Source organism: Spironucleus salmonicida, chromosome 2 (assembly GCF_000497125.1).
Source record: "Spironucleus salmonicida strain ATCC 50377 chromosome 2, whole genome shotgun sequence".
In the NCBI taxonomy this organism is placed as follows: Eukaryota; Fornicata; order Diplomonadida; family Hexamitidae; genus Spironucleus; species Spironucleus salmonicida.
The window spans coordinates 390,128-405,491 of record NC_090597.1 but is presented as its reverse complement, the minus strand read 5'-3'; the positions used below and the strand labels follow the sequence as shown (position 1 = coordinate 405,491).

Here is a 15,364-nt window from a genome sequence, read left to right as displayed (position 1 = left end):
AATAGTTGGACCTATGGGTATTTAAACATAATTAATACTCAGACCAACTTTATGTTAGCCGAAGTTAACAATATTATTTTAATATAATAAAATAATTCATATTTCCACGTTATCAGTGAATGGTATATTCGGATAGTATTTAGACTAACAAAGCTGCAAAACTCAAAAATATTTATGTCATTCTAATATGGTAAATTAAAAGAATGGTGAAGATGGCTAATAGGGTTTCAATTACTTCTTCTAGGCTAGCCTGATGCCTAAATATGCAGGAGCATACCAGCCACTCCGAACCGTACCAGAGCCCGTGGTACTATCCATGCTCCGATTCTCACCGAGGTATCAGAAGTTTGGCTGGTATCGTATTATTTTGTTTGGATATTTGCGCAGATACTTCGTAAATCCTACTTTCCCACTAATAATATGCAGGTTTCTACTTACGGTTCATTTAAGATGCAGTACTAGGTGTTGACACCATTTCTATTCAGATCCCAGCTGTTCCACTAATCAGCCTTAAGTCTATACATGCATTCCCCTTGCAGCACAGTATGCCAGAATATTACTAAACCTTACTTTATCATTAGCTTATCTATTACATGCTTTCCTAAAGTGGCAATGCTTACATTAACTAAATTTTATTATTTCTATGACCTGTAGTGAGAGAGATAGGTTTTGTTCACTGACTACATTATTAGGTAAGAACTTTCACTTTCTACTATCCTTATACCATCTATGCTATGATCTAAGGCTTAATAACTAAATTTGTAAAATTTAAGTAATATACATTCTAATCTTTCATATCCTTACCTGAGAATGACTAACTTCAATTAGATGAAAAATATTTTATGTTAATATTATATTCATTAGTTATCATAACACTTTTAGGATTAAACCTGATAAGTTTTGATAATACATATAATTTACATTTACATTTTTCATTTTTCATCATATTATGTATTAACCTATTATGCAGAAACTTGGTAAATTAATCAATTTATAACTATTATAGTTTCAGTTTAATATAAGCAAACCTTCAGTTATTGATTTTTATTTTTATAACAGATGCATATATTATATTAATCAGTATCTCCTTCTGAATGAGTAGTAAATATCTTACTATGTCTAATTATACTAGTAAATATTATCTAAATACTAAATAATTAACTAAATACAACTATTAAATACCAAAACTATTAAACGCCATCCTAATACAATAAACTAAACGACTGCATTCAATATAGCACGAAGCTAATCCTGGTAGCATTTACTGTACAGAAGTAGTAATAGCGCATGCAGTAGCAAAATCAAATTAATGCTTAGTTCGTATCTCAGCCTGTTGCCAGCATGCTCTGCTAACGCTACAGCATGCGGTAATACGCCTAATGTACAGCTATCGCGATCCGATTTAAAGCTTTAGGCGGTATATGAATAAAATAAGCAGGTATTGCACGCGCTTGTGGTCCTAGACATTTTCTCAATACTCCTAGCTTTGCGAATTAAATCCACTGGGAATCTCTGGAGAGCCTGCTAACAATCTGCGAGGCATGCAGCAGCTGGATGAATCCTCAAATGCAAAATCCCAAATAGATGGCACAGTATAAATAAGTAAGCTATTAGGTAGCCGCATCATTGTCCGCTATGCCTATGCTAATAATCCTATTATTGAATACTGCTCCGCTGGCCAGACACCACGACGCAGGTGTGTTCCAGGAGCGCCTAATTGCCTTATTTGTCAAACAATTTAAGAAATAAGAGATTGGCCCTGTACTGATCCATTATGCATATATTCTGATGAAGATAATGGGAATGCACGGGCTGCATAGACTCTAGGAACTATCTGCTCTCTAGACATTCATGAGCCCTAAATCGTTAATCTAGTGGAAGTTATAGTCTTTCTGGGGTATTTACCCAAATACTAACAATGCTGAGAATGCATAGAATGTGCTGAGAAACTTGGAAATATCTGTTTTTTGATGAAATGTATAACGTTAGATTATCCAGAATTGTTATAATATGAATATTAACAGTAAGTGTAGTCGAAGGTGGACTTGCATTTACTTCCTCAAGAAAAAGAAGAAGTGATGGTACCAGTTGTGAAAGAATACATGGCCAAAAATTCTAAGTGAACTTAAATGTTAATTAGCGATGCATTACTCTTCGCGATACTTAGCTGACAGCAGCTCGTTACGGAATACTTGAGCCCACCACAATATACTTCAATTTGCTAGACCTAATACGATAATACTTGATAATCTGAGATAAAATTAGCATGAGGTCAAAGCAAGGCATCGATAGATCGATTTACCACATGTAATACAAATAGCACCATATGAGTAATTAGTAATATATTTTAGTTCAAAAGCCTTAGAAGTTCTGCAAAAATTAACTAAACGCATGTTTTCCATGATATTACGTAGCATGAATGATAGTAATACTTTAAGTCATAAATTTGGTGTATGGCCTATTTTATGAAATTTAACTTACTATCTTTAGAGTGATTCTGCGGGGTGTACTATTATTAAATATTTCAGTTTCAGTTTTGCATACTTTAATTATTTTCAAATTCGGACAGCATAATAGATAAATATAACAGTATGACATGTTATTGTACCATTACTTTAAAATTACCTTAAAGTTGAATTTCGTACTCCTGCGTATGGTAAGATATCGATATTCCAAATTCATCCAAACTATAGTTACTACAACTACTGTACAATAAAATTATCTCTAAATAACCAAATTCAATCCACAACCACACCATTCCAAACGTTAAGACCTGACAAATATCATGTTAATGCATCTACACCAAAATACTCAAGCCCCCTTCTCGCCCAACATCTCCCATTCCCTAACTGCTAAGACTGCACAAATCAAACACACCTAATCCCCATGAACGCTATGCACACATTACCGCAATCAACCAATTCCTTAAATTATCATCTTAAAGTGTCTTACACGATGCTAACTGCCCTCCCAGAATTATCGCCAAAATGCTCATTTCGACTTCAAATAGCATACAACTAAACTTTAGGAAAATGCGTATTTTCTACCCCACTCCCGCTGAAAGGCTTCCAAATTACCAAATTTGCAACCTCCCGTGCGAAGCATCTGCGCGCAAGACGGGAACAGGGCATGCACCAAAGGGTAAGAAATGTTTTTGCGTAATCAGAAGGCACGCAGCGATGTGTAGCACCTATTCCTAGCGTGCACGCCACGTTGAATATTTGAGCAGAGGATGGTCGGAAAGAGGCAGAACTGCTGGTGCGGAACGCACGATTGCAACCTTCTACTGGTATCATTTTATAAAATTAGGTATCTGGTAGAGCAGAGACTATGGTGAATTCGTCATAATTTGGCAACAGATATTTGGTTTGGCGCATCACCTAGAGGGTGAAAATGGTATTTTTTGCTGATATTAAATGCTACTCTGCAAGGGTTACATTTAAAAAAACGTTGGCAAAGTTATAAGGGGGTCCTAGCAGTAGAAGGCGAGGAGTGTCAGTACTCAGAGTATCTTTTAATTTAACGCTAAAATTCAAAATTTCATAGTTTGTAGTCAGAATAATACATAGACTAACAAATCCCCATTGTATGAACCACATAATTAGAATTAGTAGCTTTAGAAAATTTTAAAGTTAACTATTTTGACCCAATTTAGTGGTCGCCCTTGGTGAGTAACCGTTTTGAATTTTTAAATAGGAAAAATATTTTTTCTTGACCCCTCTCTGGGATACTATCTACTATATCAGATTTTATCATTCGCATTGCGAGTAATAAAATAATAGTCCATTTTAAAAATTCAAATATTCTGTGTGCACCTTCTTGAGGGTGACTTACTACTTGCTTACTATTTATTTTCTTCAAACATATTTTACTTGTAGTCTATATTTAAATTAATACTATCATTAATTGTTTTACTTTTGGTAATTGAATTTATGCAATGTGATATTTTGTAGTAAATCGCTTGATAGATTATTCAAGACTCTGGTATGAGATTTATCCTTGAACTCATTTAATTGTAAATTTTACTATTTAATTGTATTGTATATCAGTTAAAACTTTTATAATTGGTTTAATCTAATTAATTTATTAGAATAAATTATTTAGTATTTGTTTTATTAGAGTTATTTATCTATAAGGGATATCTAACTATATTCGTTTTTGTATTGCTTAATATTCATATTCAGATCATTGCATTATTGTTTAGATTTCGTATTTTAAAAGCTTTACTTTTATAAAATCAAGATCCTCTTCTAGTATCTGTAATAAATCTTGTTTTAAGTATTTTAATTTTTGTATTTATAATTTTATCTTGCTTGAATATTACTTCTCTGTCATGGCTGATCAAGATTTGTTAATAACATCTAAATATAAAAACACCAGTTATGTATTTTAAAAAATACGATATTGAAAATTAAAATATAATTATGAATTTGATATATTCGATTTGGGCGACCCAATGGAAATACAATCTCTAAAGAGATCATATTTCCCTTGACCTGCTCACGCTGAGGGTGGTTAGCAAGATTATTTAATATGGAAGATACAAAGTATTTTTAAAAATGACTTGTTTTAAGTATCGAAGCTTTCTTTTTTAAAAATTATATAAACACTGATATGCTTGTAGAGTAGTAGGTATACTAGCAAATATATGAAATATGATTATGAAATATGTAATTGAATGATATAAATTCTTTCTCAATTTAATAAAATGATGTTTCGTATTTCAATATGGATTTTCATATTTTTGCTTGGAATACTTAGCACTGAGTTCGGTTACTTACCTATTTCATTATCCCGAGAGCGAAAACCGGCTTAGAACGAGGGTTAGAACCAACCTGATGCCTAGGCTAGTCGCAAAACTACTGCAGCGCGGCCCAGACCAACTTCCAGGAGGTTGCCTAGCTCAATGAGGCCCTTGAGGGGATACCTTGCGTAAATTCTTAGGAGCATGCTAGGCTGTCTGGGAAGCGCACTTATTTCTTAACATCGTTGGGCGTGGTAAGAGCCCCCAAAGCCTGCTTGCTGCCTTGCAGAGTGAGCTTTCGGGAGGTGTTATTGCGGTGTACCTGCATATCCCAGTTACCTGCTCCAAGGCCCTCTCGGTGTACCGCGCTGGTACCAGTACGCATGGTAGCCTCATGCAGTTCCGGTCCAGGGGTCCATTCGGAGACGTAGCATATCTACATAAACAAGCAATAAACACTGGGAAAACTGTTCTCACAAATACATACTTTATAGATATAAATACGTTATTCCATTTTTAGTTTCTGGATATATTGTCTTATATACCATATCAAGCAATATTCAATAAATTCGTAACTGGTAAGTTATTCTATACAGGAGATACTCTATTATAATACGTGTATCCATCCAAAATGAGCGACGCCGGAAAATGTAGTAGATCGAGTACCGGCTGCAAGGCAGGATTTTATTGCCCAGCGACCAGCATCACGGAAGTGATCTGCCTCCCTTGCTCCGGTGACATAAAACTCGGCCAAGGCTGCTACTGTGTGGACAATACAGCTAATCCCAATTGTAGAGAATGCGCAGATAAAAAATGCTCCTAATGCATTCCCGGAAGTTTTCTAGAGAATGATATGTGCACCTCGTGCTTAAAGGGGTGTGCTAAGTGTAAGAACCCTGATTCATGCGAGGCTTGCGCTGAGGGCTACATCAAGGAAAATGATACATGCGTTAGAGTTTGCAATTCTTTAAAAGACTGCGAAGATGAAATTTCTACATTCTGCAACTTGTCAGTAAATCGCTGCGAGAAATGCGAACAAAATTGTCTTCTTTGCTCCTCAAAAACAGTGTGCAACACCTGTAATCCAGGCGCTTATACTACTACTATAGACGGAAGGTGCATAGCCAACTGCAATAGCCTCCAAGATGGCGAATACTGCAAGAATGGCGTTGCCACATCGTGCGCGAAAGGGCTTGATTCTGCCTGCAAATGTGGAAATGCTGTAAACTGTGCCTCATGCAATGACAATAAGACTGACTGTGATACGTGTTTACCTAATATAGTGAAGGCGAAAGGCGGTACGTGCACTGAATGTACGGACGGGTATGAAGTTAGAGGAAGATTGTGCTGGCCCAAATAGGACACAGTCTAGCAGAATAAAATAGGCGGTGGTGCGATTGCCGGCATTATCATAGGGGTATTGGTGGTTGCTGGTGCAGTTGGTGGCGGCTTGGCATACTACTTCATCAAGAAGGCCAGGAAGTGATAGAATTTGGCATAATATGGCTAGATGGCCACGGTATCATCTAGTGGTGCGGGAGCTGATGCCGTACGGATTTGAGCAGCAGACTCGGGGAATAAGGGAAAGTGGAAATGCTCGTACTGGGTACAACTGTGCTCCGGAGAGGCATAAATATCCTGCTAGCGGGCTGGCACCGCTAGATATCGATCACGCCTTGCCTTGTATCTGGCTTTGCATCCTTTGCACATGCTGCTGTTGGGATAGCCGACCGCACAGGGCGAGTGCTGGCCGTCAGTGGACTCATATTGTCGTCATAGGGTGTCATATTCAATCTAATACGTTAGTGTCTAATATTAATTGGAGCGGAAGTTTAATTTTGGTATCTAGTTTATATAATATGCAGGATACTAATCGCATCATGAGCTTAGCTCTGGATACCCAACCTAGTCCCAACTTAGCAAAATAGAAAAACATGAAAACCCATTTACGCTATTTATGAGAATCATGCTACAGTTCCTCAGTTCGAAACGGAAGACCACTCGCAAGCTGCAAGGCACCGCGAAACCCTGCTATGCCGATCCTGTCTACTAGTCCCCAGCGTAGGATCCGAGAACTGTGTCCTGTGCACATACGGCACGAAGCTGGACCTGGGATGGTATGTCGACGACAGGAAGACAGTAGACAGCAAGAAATACGGATTCGCTTCTTGGGCTGAAGGCCCTCCTGATACCTTTCTAGACGAAATCCCGTACACCGCATGCGCACAACCCTGCACAAAATGACTTCGGGTGTAATGGAGGGGAGCCCAAAATAGTCTATTCGATTGTTCGACGTATAGAGAATGCTGAGCAAATAGTGCAAAGGCATGTTGCTCCGCTCCAACAAACAGCTGCACCTGTGCGAGTCAAAATGTTATATTTTATCGTCTGTTGCATTTTGCAATTCCCGCGATGAGAATTATTACATTACCACCATACTCAGTGACGGAACCGCGAACTGCAACGATTTTCTGGAGGACGTTCCAACCACTTGAGTGGAAGGTATTGACCCATCCTGTGAATGCGATGCCGCAGAAAAGGTACTTCATGCAGCTACGGTCAGGACGGCGGTAAGGGATGGTTGCCGAATGTTCTGATGGAGATAAGGAGAAGTGTACTGAGGAGCATGAGACGTTAGCGGGGTTGTGCTGTAAGATTTAGAGGGATACTTAGGTGAATCAAATAGGTCGTGGGCGATTTCTGGCCGTGTGGTTCGCGTGTTGGGAGTAATTGGAGATGTTGGGTAGGGTTAGCGTACTACTATATTAACAGCTATGCAGTGAATGACTCGGTAATTGTTAAAAATTTCACGATTTACGAACAACTTTGCGAGCAGTCTGTGAGCGTATTTAGCGTCTGGGAATAACACGTAAAATACAGGTAGGTGGGTTGTGGTAGGTATTGCACTAGATGATTTAAGTAGGGGTGAATGCGCTTACTTTAATATTCTAGCCGAAAGCTCTCCTTGTCTTAGGTTAACATAGTAAACGTCTCAGGGAGCTAGTTTTCTAGCTACTGTACCGAATGCATACAGGTCGACGCAAGATTCGAGACTAAGTGGATATGCACCAGCTGGGCATGACCAGACAGGAATACGATAGTAATTGTATGTCAGTGGGCTCTTCAGGTGGATAAATTTGATTCGCTCGTGATTCTACCAAGCATTATCAATAAGCTGGTCCCATCAAATAGCTTTAGTAGACTCTCTCGGTAAGAGAATCGTTGTTCAAGCCTACCATAGCCAAGCACGCACCCAGGCAAGTAATACGCAATTTTCATTTTTCTGGCTATTATATTCATATACCTATATGGATATTTAGTTTGTTACGAAATGTTGCATAAGTAACATGCCTGCCATCATGTACTTTGTATCCTGCTTACCATTGCATGCAAAGCTTTACAGTTCAGTGAGTATCAATATTGAAATAAATATGGTAGATTGTCAAACAAGTGAATAGTGCCTATCCCATCATGTAATATTTGGGTTCTTTGGCTGCTAATTGGTGCGCCTGATGGAGAAGAGGATACTAAAATATACCCTAGTTCTATTGAACTTTCGAGATTGATAGCGCTAGCCACCAGCACATAATATCAAAAATTCGTATGAAAGAATGTGCGCTTATAGCATGGAGATAGAATAATGAAGAAATACCTTGCATCCTTAATTTACTGTGGCTTGCGTAATAATGCTTCAGGGCTTGTCATGGTGTCAGGGCGGTGCCATAATAGCTAATTGGTTAGCTTGGAGCCAACTATAGTTCTACCTGGAGATACCTAACGAATTAAGCTTCAATGCTAGATCTGGACATTATTAAACATGATATCGTTTACAGCTACAGCTGTCTAGCGTACGATTGCTATAAACCTTGTTTAATTTAGGAAATATAACAATGTAGTTTATATATAATAATATTTTACTTTGTATTTTTACTTAAATTTTTTTTCTACTTCAGCAAGGTGAATTTAATAGCAAACTAACTACGAAAAACAACAAAGCATAAACAAGTCATAACCATATAATTAACAATATCAGCTCATTGAGGTCATCGAGAATGACGTTCCACGCGGTATGAATGCATCTACATAGCGAGACGAACCTGTATAATTTCTCGCGCATAGACCTAAGCCATGATAACAGGCACACCACGAGGCGTGTAATTCCGTTTTCCATCGCCAAGCCGTTCTTCGAGGCCCACTCCAAGATGAAGGTTGAGTTATATGGGCTGGATGAGCGGTTGGACTGACTGGACGGCCAGCTGGCGCTAGGGTAAGACATGTGACTTCATGTGATTGGCGTTTTAAGGTATTGCAGTTTTATTCATATATATTAATATACTAATACATTAATGATGAAACTTTTTTGATTAGGAAAACCTAAAGTTAATATTTTATACCAATCCATAGTATTGGTAACTGGTATACCTGAAGTGCATGTGAAACGCAAATCACAAATTTAGCGAAACAATCAGCGTATTTTTCCAAAATTGGTATTGGGCTATGCTCACCAAAACAAGGTCAGACCTAGAACTCCTAATTCAGCATGAAATAGAAGTTCACAATTTATTTCTGTGCTGATAAGTATTATTGGAAAACACTCGAGCTTGTTAAATTTACAAAATTAATTATATTGGCTAATATTAACTTTTCAAATTTAGCAATATCAGGTTTGTGCACCCAATGTTTCCTCATCACCAATAGAAACATATGCTCAGTCGTCCCAAACAAAGTCTAACTCGGCTCAGAAATATAATACACATTTGTAATTTATCCCTCTAGAATACTTTAAACTTTAATGTCACCATATTTCCCCTAAATCATGATATCAAGTAATGTATCACTCCCTGCTAAAATTCTATTTCTCTATTTCCTAATTAACTTTGGACTTCTTCATGAACCAGAACACGCCACCGGCGACTCCTCCAACCACCACCATAACTGCTATTACAATACCTACTACTGCACCACCGGAAAGATTTCTGCTTGAATTTTCTTCATACGCGAAGCAAAACTTCCCCAGGCTATCGTAACCGTCGTCACAACTAGTGCAGAGCCCATCTTCGAATTTGAATCCTTTCATGCACGACTTGCACTTTGTAGTATCCTCGTTATCGCACTCGAAGCAATTAAACGCAGTTTAGCATTTGCAGGAGGTGATCTATGAAGTATTTCCACAGACCTCTACCATCTGTGAAATACACGCGTTTCCGTCAGGAAGATCCTCGAAACAGTTCGCCTCGCAGGTCTGGTTGACGCTCATTGTAAAATTATCATTGCAGGAGGTGCACGTTTCAGCGATGTTCATGCAGGTCTTGCAGGAGGAGCTGCACTTCGCACAGGTATTATTGAGGTAGAAGTAGCCATTCAAGCACAAGTCACACACACCTGAACTACTTTTAGCGAATCCGGCGGTGCAGGTGTTGCATTTTGATGAGTCTGAAGAGTCGCAGGTAGCACAATTGACAGATGTACCGCACTAGCATTTTTCAGTTGTATTTCCAGTACAAGAAGTGCATGCAGTTTCTTCTTCAGGGACATGAGCAGGACAGAAGAATCCATTGCTACACGTGGTCTTGTCGGTAGAAGTACATTTGTTACTCATTTTAAAATAAATGGAATAGTTAGCTTTATATATATAATGCGTATGCATAGGGAATATGAGTTGCTGTTTCTTTCTATTTTTACATTATAACTAATTATATGTTTATATAAATATATTTTAGTTAAAAATTTAGATATTAACACAAACCTAGTTTACTTATAGTATTCCTAACAATGGGCACAAAAAACAAATTTTATGTTTTTTCTCTTTGTTATTAATAATCGATGTCTGATGTTAGATTCGGGTAACACCTTTAACAGTTTTGCAAATCCACATTTCCTTAATATGGTAATAACCATATATAATCAGCATCTTTCAATTTTATAAAACTAGCACTAATATAATATATTTTAACTATATTAGAATACAAACAAAAATGGATAGATCACGATGCATAATGTAACTAGTATTAGATTTACCACCATTTGCACAGAATCTATGATGCTGCACCTATAGTATCAAACCTATAATTTAGCATATTAACAGTACTTGCTCCCAAAGTATCACTACCATACCAACAATATTTCACGAGATTTCAATATCATCTATTCATGAAACTGGATAAATTGTAATTGAAGTTTTTATTCTTTTACGTTATTAATACGTTATGCTGAAGCATATATTACGCTACAACTAAAATTTTGGGATTCAAAATTTTTAAACTATGCTGACTCTATTTATTGTATTATGCAAAATAATTAGATCTATAAGGTTTCAAAGAGGGTATTACTTAAAAAATTACTATTACAAAACCTAGTTTGAAAATTTCACATTCCAATCAATTACATATTACAATATTTTTCACTTCTTTCCTTTCTTGATGAAGTAATACGCCAGACCACCGCCGACACCACCTGCTACCACTAAAACAGCAATCACAATTCCAGTCACCGCACCGCCTGAGAGGTTGCCAGATTCCTTTCTGGTGGCGAAGCAGAAGGTTCCAGTCTGTTCAGCCCCATCTTCGCATTAATTACATTCATCAAACTCAAATTTGTATCCTGACAGACAGGAGCCGCACTTAGTCTTACTAGCATTACATGTGAGGCAATTTTTAACATTTGAACACTTGCACTCCGTTATCTGCCCTTCACTTCCACAAGGAGCACTTTCAGTACCGATGCAGGCGTTTCCATCTTCCAGTGCTGTAGAACAGTTCTTCTCGCACGTATACTTAATGCTCATTGTGTGCAAATTGGCGCATGTATCGCACTTCTCGAGGCTTTTAGAGCACGTTGCGCAGTTTGACTCGCATTTTGTGCAGACCATGTTTATCATTAGATAGCCGTCGGAGCAGGTGGAGCAGGCACCATCGTCATCCTTTTAATAGCCAATAATGCAGTGTCCGCACTTTGGCTAATCAGAAGTATCGCAGGTAGCACAGTTAACTGCTTCCCCGCACGTGCACTTTTCCGTTTTGTTTCCATCACAAGCAGTACAGGTTCCATCTTTGGCGAAAAAACTGTTATTGCAAACTTTACAAATATTTTTATCGCCGTCGCAGTTCGCGCAGTCGCTGGGACAGGCTGCACATTTTTAGTTTTCCATGATAAAGCCGAATTTACAGGCCGTACACTCATCTTTACTCGCTAGACAGGTCTTGCAGTTTGCATCTGTGCAGGATACGCAGTCATTTGATTCGAGCGAAAATCCATCAGCACAAGCGGTGCAAACGGAGCTTGAAGAGCAGGTTGTGCAGGTCGCATGGCAGGTTACACACTCGTGTGGGGTTTTAGAAGTGTCCTCGAAGAATTTGTCCTTGCATTTCGAGCAAGGGATGGGTCCGGAGGGGTCAAAATTGCCGATGCATGTTTTGCATTTACTCATTTCAGCATCGCAGGTCTAGCAGTTTTTGGCGGTTGAACATGTGCAGGCAGTAGTTTAGGTTGATGTGCAGAGTACGCAATTTTTGTTTACAAGCGAAAATCCATCCTCGCAATCTGCACATTCGCCAGCTTCGTTTAATTTCCAATTCGGCAAACAGGTTGCGCACTTGTTTTTGGTAGGAGTGCAAGAGGCACAATTTTTAGCATCGTCACATTTGCATTCCGAAGTCAGACCTTCACCACACGCCGTTGGAACACCATTTTCACAGTAATTTCCGTTATCAATATTTTCGCATTTCTTAGTACATTATCCTTCTACTGTAGTGACAAATTCATTAGGCTCGCAGACATCGCAAATTGTTGTTGAAGAGCATAACACGCAATTATGAATGCAAGATTAACACGTTAGTGTTGCTGGATTACAGAAACCGTTTTTGTTGGCGGCACATGTATCTGAGTTTTGACAGGTTACCTCACAAAGTTTGGTTTCTGGATTTCTTTTGTAGCCATTGGAGCACGTAATGCAAGAATTGGGGTCTGCACAGGTATCGCAGAAAAAAGGACAGTCTTCACATTTGTTATTTTATAAAAATGTATTACGCACGCATGTAGAGCACTGCTTGCCCGTACATGCTTGACAGTTCTTTATTGGTTTGGTATCTTCACAGTAGCAACTTTAACCATATTCCATATATTCCTAGCACGGTTGACATTCTACGGTCGTTGAATCTTCTGCAGGGCAAAAATATCCAGCCTTGCAGTTGAGGACGGTATTTGAGCAAGTCCCAGTTTCGGTCATTTTCTGAAAATAGAACTTCGAAATATTATATTAAACTTGATGTAAATGATGATATGAGTTTTAGTTTTTAAACAGCAATAATACTATATTAATTGTAGTAATATATAATTATTAAATCACAGATTGGATATACTTATATAAAAATAGATTATATTAATATAAATGGTTATATTTAAATACTTAATTATTACAGAAACTTCATAAATTAACCTATATCTATCTAATAAACACTTTCAGGTTAACAGACTTTTCATTTAATGAATTATCAGTTTATACATATGTAATATTGCTTTTGTAAAATATAATTTGGTGGTTCATTTTATAATTATTATACACATATGATAAGATACAAACAGATTATAGTTACTTCATTTATTATAATATATTTAGTGAATTATAAATAATGAACCAATTGGATATAGTGATTGAATAATTTCTGATGCTTGGTTATAGTATACTCTCATTAATAACAATACTTAATAGAATAGGTTAAAAGATGCAATTTGCTAAAAATTGGTATTAATAGCTAAATTATGTCAATTAGAAAAATAAATTAGTTTAGATATAAATTTCATATTTTATAAGAAGTTAAATGTACACAAAATATATTTCTCGCTGATTTGTGTTAAACTTTGGATGTAACTTGCTTATTCTAATTCGTTTTAAGCGAATTAACTAGGCTTTTGCATTATATTGATTTTTCAGGATTACTTGTATTAATAAATAGTTGAGCACAAAATAGTTTAGTATAACAGACACAAACTAATTACTTAATAGCTCTAAATTACCATATGCTATTTAAAAATGTGCGTAATTATTATTTAGTATATTTTATGAGAACAATTAACAAATAGCGAAGTTTTAATTAATAGCTGAAACCGTACAACCACATAGTAATAAATAGCATAGAGAGAATCAAAAAGTCCCTGATCGATCTCAGTTTCAAAAACCAATTATGAAAAATTTATTTTAACAAAAGCAAAATGTACCCTATTACTTTTCATATTTCTCTTGCGCCTTTTAATGCTACAGAAATTTAGATTTTGCATAATTTAAAAATTATTTTGTAAAGCTGTTTTATTATAATTAAAAAGTTCATTTAGGCTACAGTGGGTCGTGAGAAATATGAGCGCGTATGCGATTGTGTTTCAACGGTTTGCAATATGAAAATAATTCAATGGTATGAACTTTCAAATTCAATATGGCGTTTTATGTATTTGAATCATTTTTCATACTAATAAGTGAAACTCTAATATTAAGAAAATCCTGACGTCGCAATAAATGCTATGCAAATAAATTGAATAAGAACTAAAATAATATAACAAAAATATAATTATCAATATTAAAATACGATAGCAGAAACCTAATCTTATACGTTTAATAAAAAATAATCCTAGTTACGATAATACATATTTTCTTAAATAACAAGTAAAATAAATATAAAATCTAAACTATAAAATAGTATAATAGAATAATAAATCTGTCAAACTCTAAACTCAATCGCAATACATTTAACTTATAAATGATAAATATAATAAGCAAAACATTAGCAAAGAATATTTAAGATAGAGTAATAAGCCTCCATCCAAAAAAAGAGTAAAATGATATTTATCCGTATCCGAAAGGCTAAATTTCTTTATGGTTCGTAACAGAATAATGAAATTATGATGTGTTTTTTTTTTGAAACCATAAATGATCTTTTAGCATTTTTTGATTGTGACTTAGTTCTGCAGGGTTATATCTAAATGTTAAACTGATTATTCTCTTACTAATGGTATATTACATTCACATACTACCAAATAAGTATTATGTATATTATTGATGTAGTTATAGACGTGTTAGCTACGGTTGGTCGAATTGCAGGCTTTGTGGTTATATGTTCATCGTCAAGAAAAAACAACGACCACTTTTAATTAATCATATCAAAAGTTCAATAGTTAAAATATCTAGTTAGTTGATGCTGATTCAACTAAAGTATGGGGAAAAATAAATTATAATAACTTCATTGTATACTTTTATTTTATTCTACCCGGTGTAATAATCTTTATCATACATAGGTTACCAAAAAAGTTTAATCAATAATTAGTTTGGTGCTAAATATCAGAAAATGATGCAAATATTATTATTGTGGAGTATTTATACCCGTATAGAACCGCATTAACACGTTTATTTGAATTCAAATTTCTGCTCGCAAGTTCTAATTCTCTTTAACCCATTGAAGCAGCAGGCAGTAACCCGGAGTTGGGTCAAGAAATGGAGGGTTTGGCAGTATAGTGATGCCGCGGTGATACAGTTACCTGCCATTATGTGGCATTTTATATTAGGCATAACAGTAAATTGTAGCATTTAGCAATTTTAGGATTCGCGTTTTGGAGCGTGTCTTGTTAATGAGTTGC

General features: G+C 36.3%; 11 protein-coding genes across 11 annotated transcripts; 5 read left to right on the top strand and 6 right to left on the bottom strand. All coding sequences in view use genetic code 6, as the record gives it.

Annotated features, from left to right (window-relative positions):
• Positions 1–227: 227 nt before the first annotated feature.
• Positions 228–686, bottom strand: SS50377_21447 (uncharacterized protein; the record flags this gene model as incomplete). Its single annotated transcript, XM_067905369.1, has 1 exon — positions 228–686. One exon carries the CDS (start codon positions 684–686, stop codon positions 228–230), a length of 459 nt encoding a protein of 152 aa, XP_067766686.1.
• Positions 687–1,554: 868 nt separating this feature from the next.
• Positions 1,555–1,971, top strand: SS50377_21446 (uncharacterized protein; the record flags this gene model as incomplete). The annotated part of the gene is made up of 1 exon (XM_067905368.1): positions 1,555–1,971. The coding sequence occupies one exon, from the start codon at positions 1,555–1,557 to the stop codon at positions 1,969–1,971; it is 417 nt and encodes a 138-aa protein (XP_067766685.1).
• Positions 1,972–2,530: 559 nt separating this feature from the next.
• On the bottom strand, positions 2,531–3,013 carry SS50377_21445 (uncharacterized protein; the record flags this gene model as incomplete). The annotated part of the gene is made up of 1 exon (XM_067905367.1): positions 2,531–3,013. One exon carries the CDS (start codon positions 3,011–3,013, stop codon positions 2,531–2,533), a length of 483 nt encoding a protein of 160 aa, XP_067766684.1.
• A 19-nt stretch (positions 3,014–3,032) lies between these two features.
• Positions 3,033–3,410, top strand: SS50377_21444 (uncharacterized protein; the record flags this gene model as incomplete). Its single annotated transcript, XM_067905366.1, has 1 exon — positions 3,033–3,410. The coding sequence occupies one exon, from the start codon at positions 3,033–3,035 to the stop codon at positions 3,408–3,410; it is 378 nt and encodes a 125-aa protein (XP_067766683.1).
• A 1,326-nt stretch (positions 3,411–4,736) lies between these two features.
• On the bottom strand, positions 4,737–5,258 carry SS50377_21443 (uncharacterized protein; the record flags this gene model as incomplete). Its single annotated transcript, XM_067905365.1, has 1 exon — positions 4,737–5,258. The coding sequence occupies one exon, from the start codon at positions 5,256–5,258 to the stop codon at positions 4,737–4,739; it is 522 nt and encodes a 173-aa protein (XP_067766682.1).
• A 117-nt stretch (positions 5,259–5,375) lies between these two features.
• On the top strand, positions 5,376–6,230 carry SS50377_21442 (Cysteine-rich membrane protein 1; the record flags this gene model as incomplete). Its single annotated transcript, XM_067905364.1, has 1 exon — positions 5,376–6,230. One exon carries the CDS (start codon positions 5,376–5,378, stop codon positions 6,228–6,230), a length of 855 nt encoding a protein of 284 aa, XP_067766681.1.
• Positions 6,231–6,622: 392 nt separating this feature from the next.
• Positions 6,623–7,141, bottom strand: SS50377_21441 (uncharacterized protein; the record flags this gene model as incomplete). Its single annotated transcript, XM_067905363.1, has 1 exon — positions 6,623–7,141. The coding sequence occupies one exon, from the start codon at positions 7,139–7,141 to the stop codon at positions 6,623–6,625; it is 519 nt and encodes a 172-aa protein (XP_067766680.1).
• Positions 7,142–7,156: 15 nt separating this feature from the next.
• On the top strand, positions 7,157–7,531 carry SS50377_21440 (uncharacterized protein; the record flags this gene model as incomplete). Its single annotated transcript, XM_067905362.1, has 1 exon — positions 7,157–7,531. The coding sequence occupies one exon, from the start codon at positions 7,157–7,159 to the stop codon at positions 7,529–7,531; it is 375 nt and encodes a 124-aa protein (XP_067766679.1).
• A 2,047-nt stretch (positions 7,532–9,578) lies between these two features.
• On the bottom strand, positions 9,579–10,343 carry SS50377_21439 (Cysteine-rich membrane protein 2; the record flags this gene model as incomplete). The annotated part of the gene is made up of 1 exon (XM_067905361.1): positions 9,579–10,343. One exon carries the CDS (start codon positions 10,341–10,343, stop codon positions 9,579–9,581), a length of 765 nt encoding a protein of 254 aa, XP_067766678.1.
• An 801-nt stretch (positions 10,344–11,144) lies between these two features.
• SS50377_21438 (Cysteine-rich membrane protein 1) lies at positions 11,145–12,968 on the bottom strand (the record flags this gene model as incomplete). Its single annotated transcript, XM_067905360.1, has 1 exon — positions 11,145–12,968. The coding sequence occupies one exon, from the start codon at positions 12,966–12,968 to the stop codon at positions 11,145–11,147; it is 1,824 nt and encodes a 607-aa protein (XP_067766677.1).
• A 1,692-nt stretch (positions 12,969–14,660) lies between these two features.
• On the top strand, positions 14,661–15,245 carry SS50377_21437 (uncharacterized protein; the record flags this gene model as incomplete). The annotated part of the gene is made up of 1 exon (XM_067905359.1): positions 14,661–15,245. The coding sequence occupies one exon, from the start codon at positions 14,661–14,663 to the stop codon at positions 15,243–15,245; it is 585 nt and encodes a 194-aa protein (XP_067766676.1).
• Between the last annotated feature and the right edge of the window lie 119 nt (positions 15,246–15,364).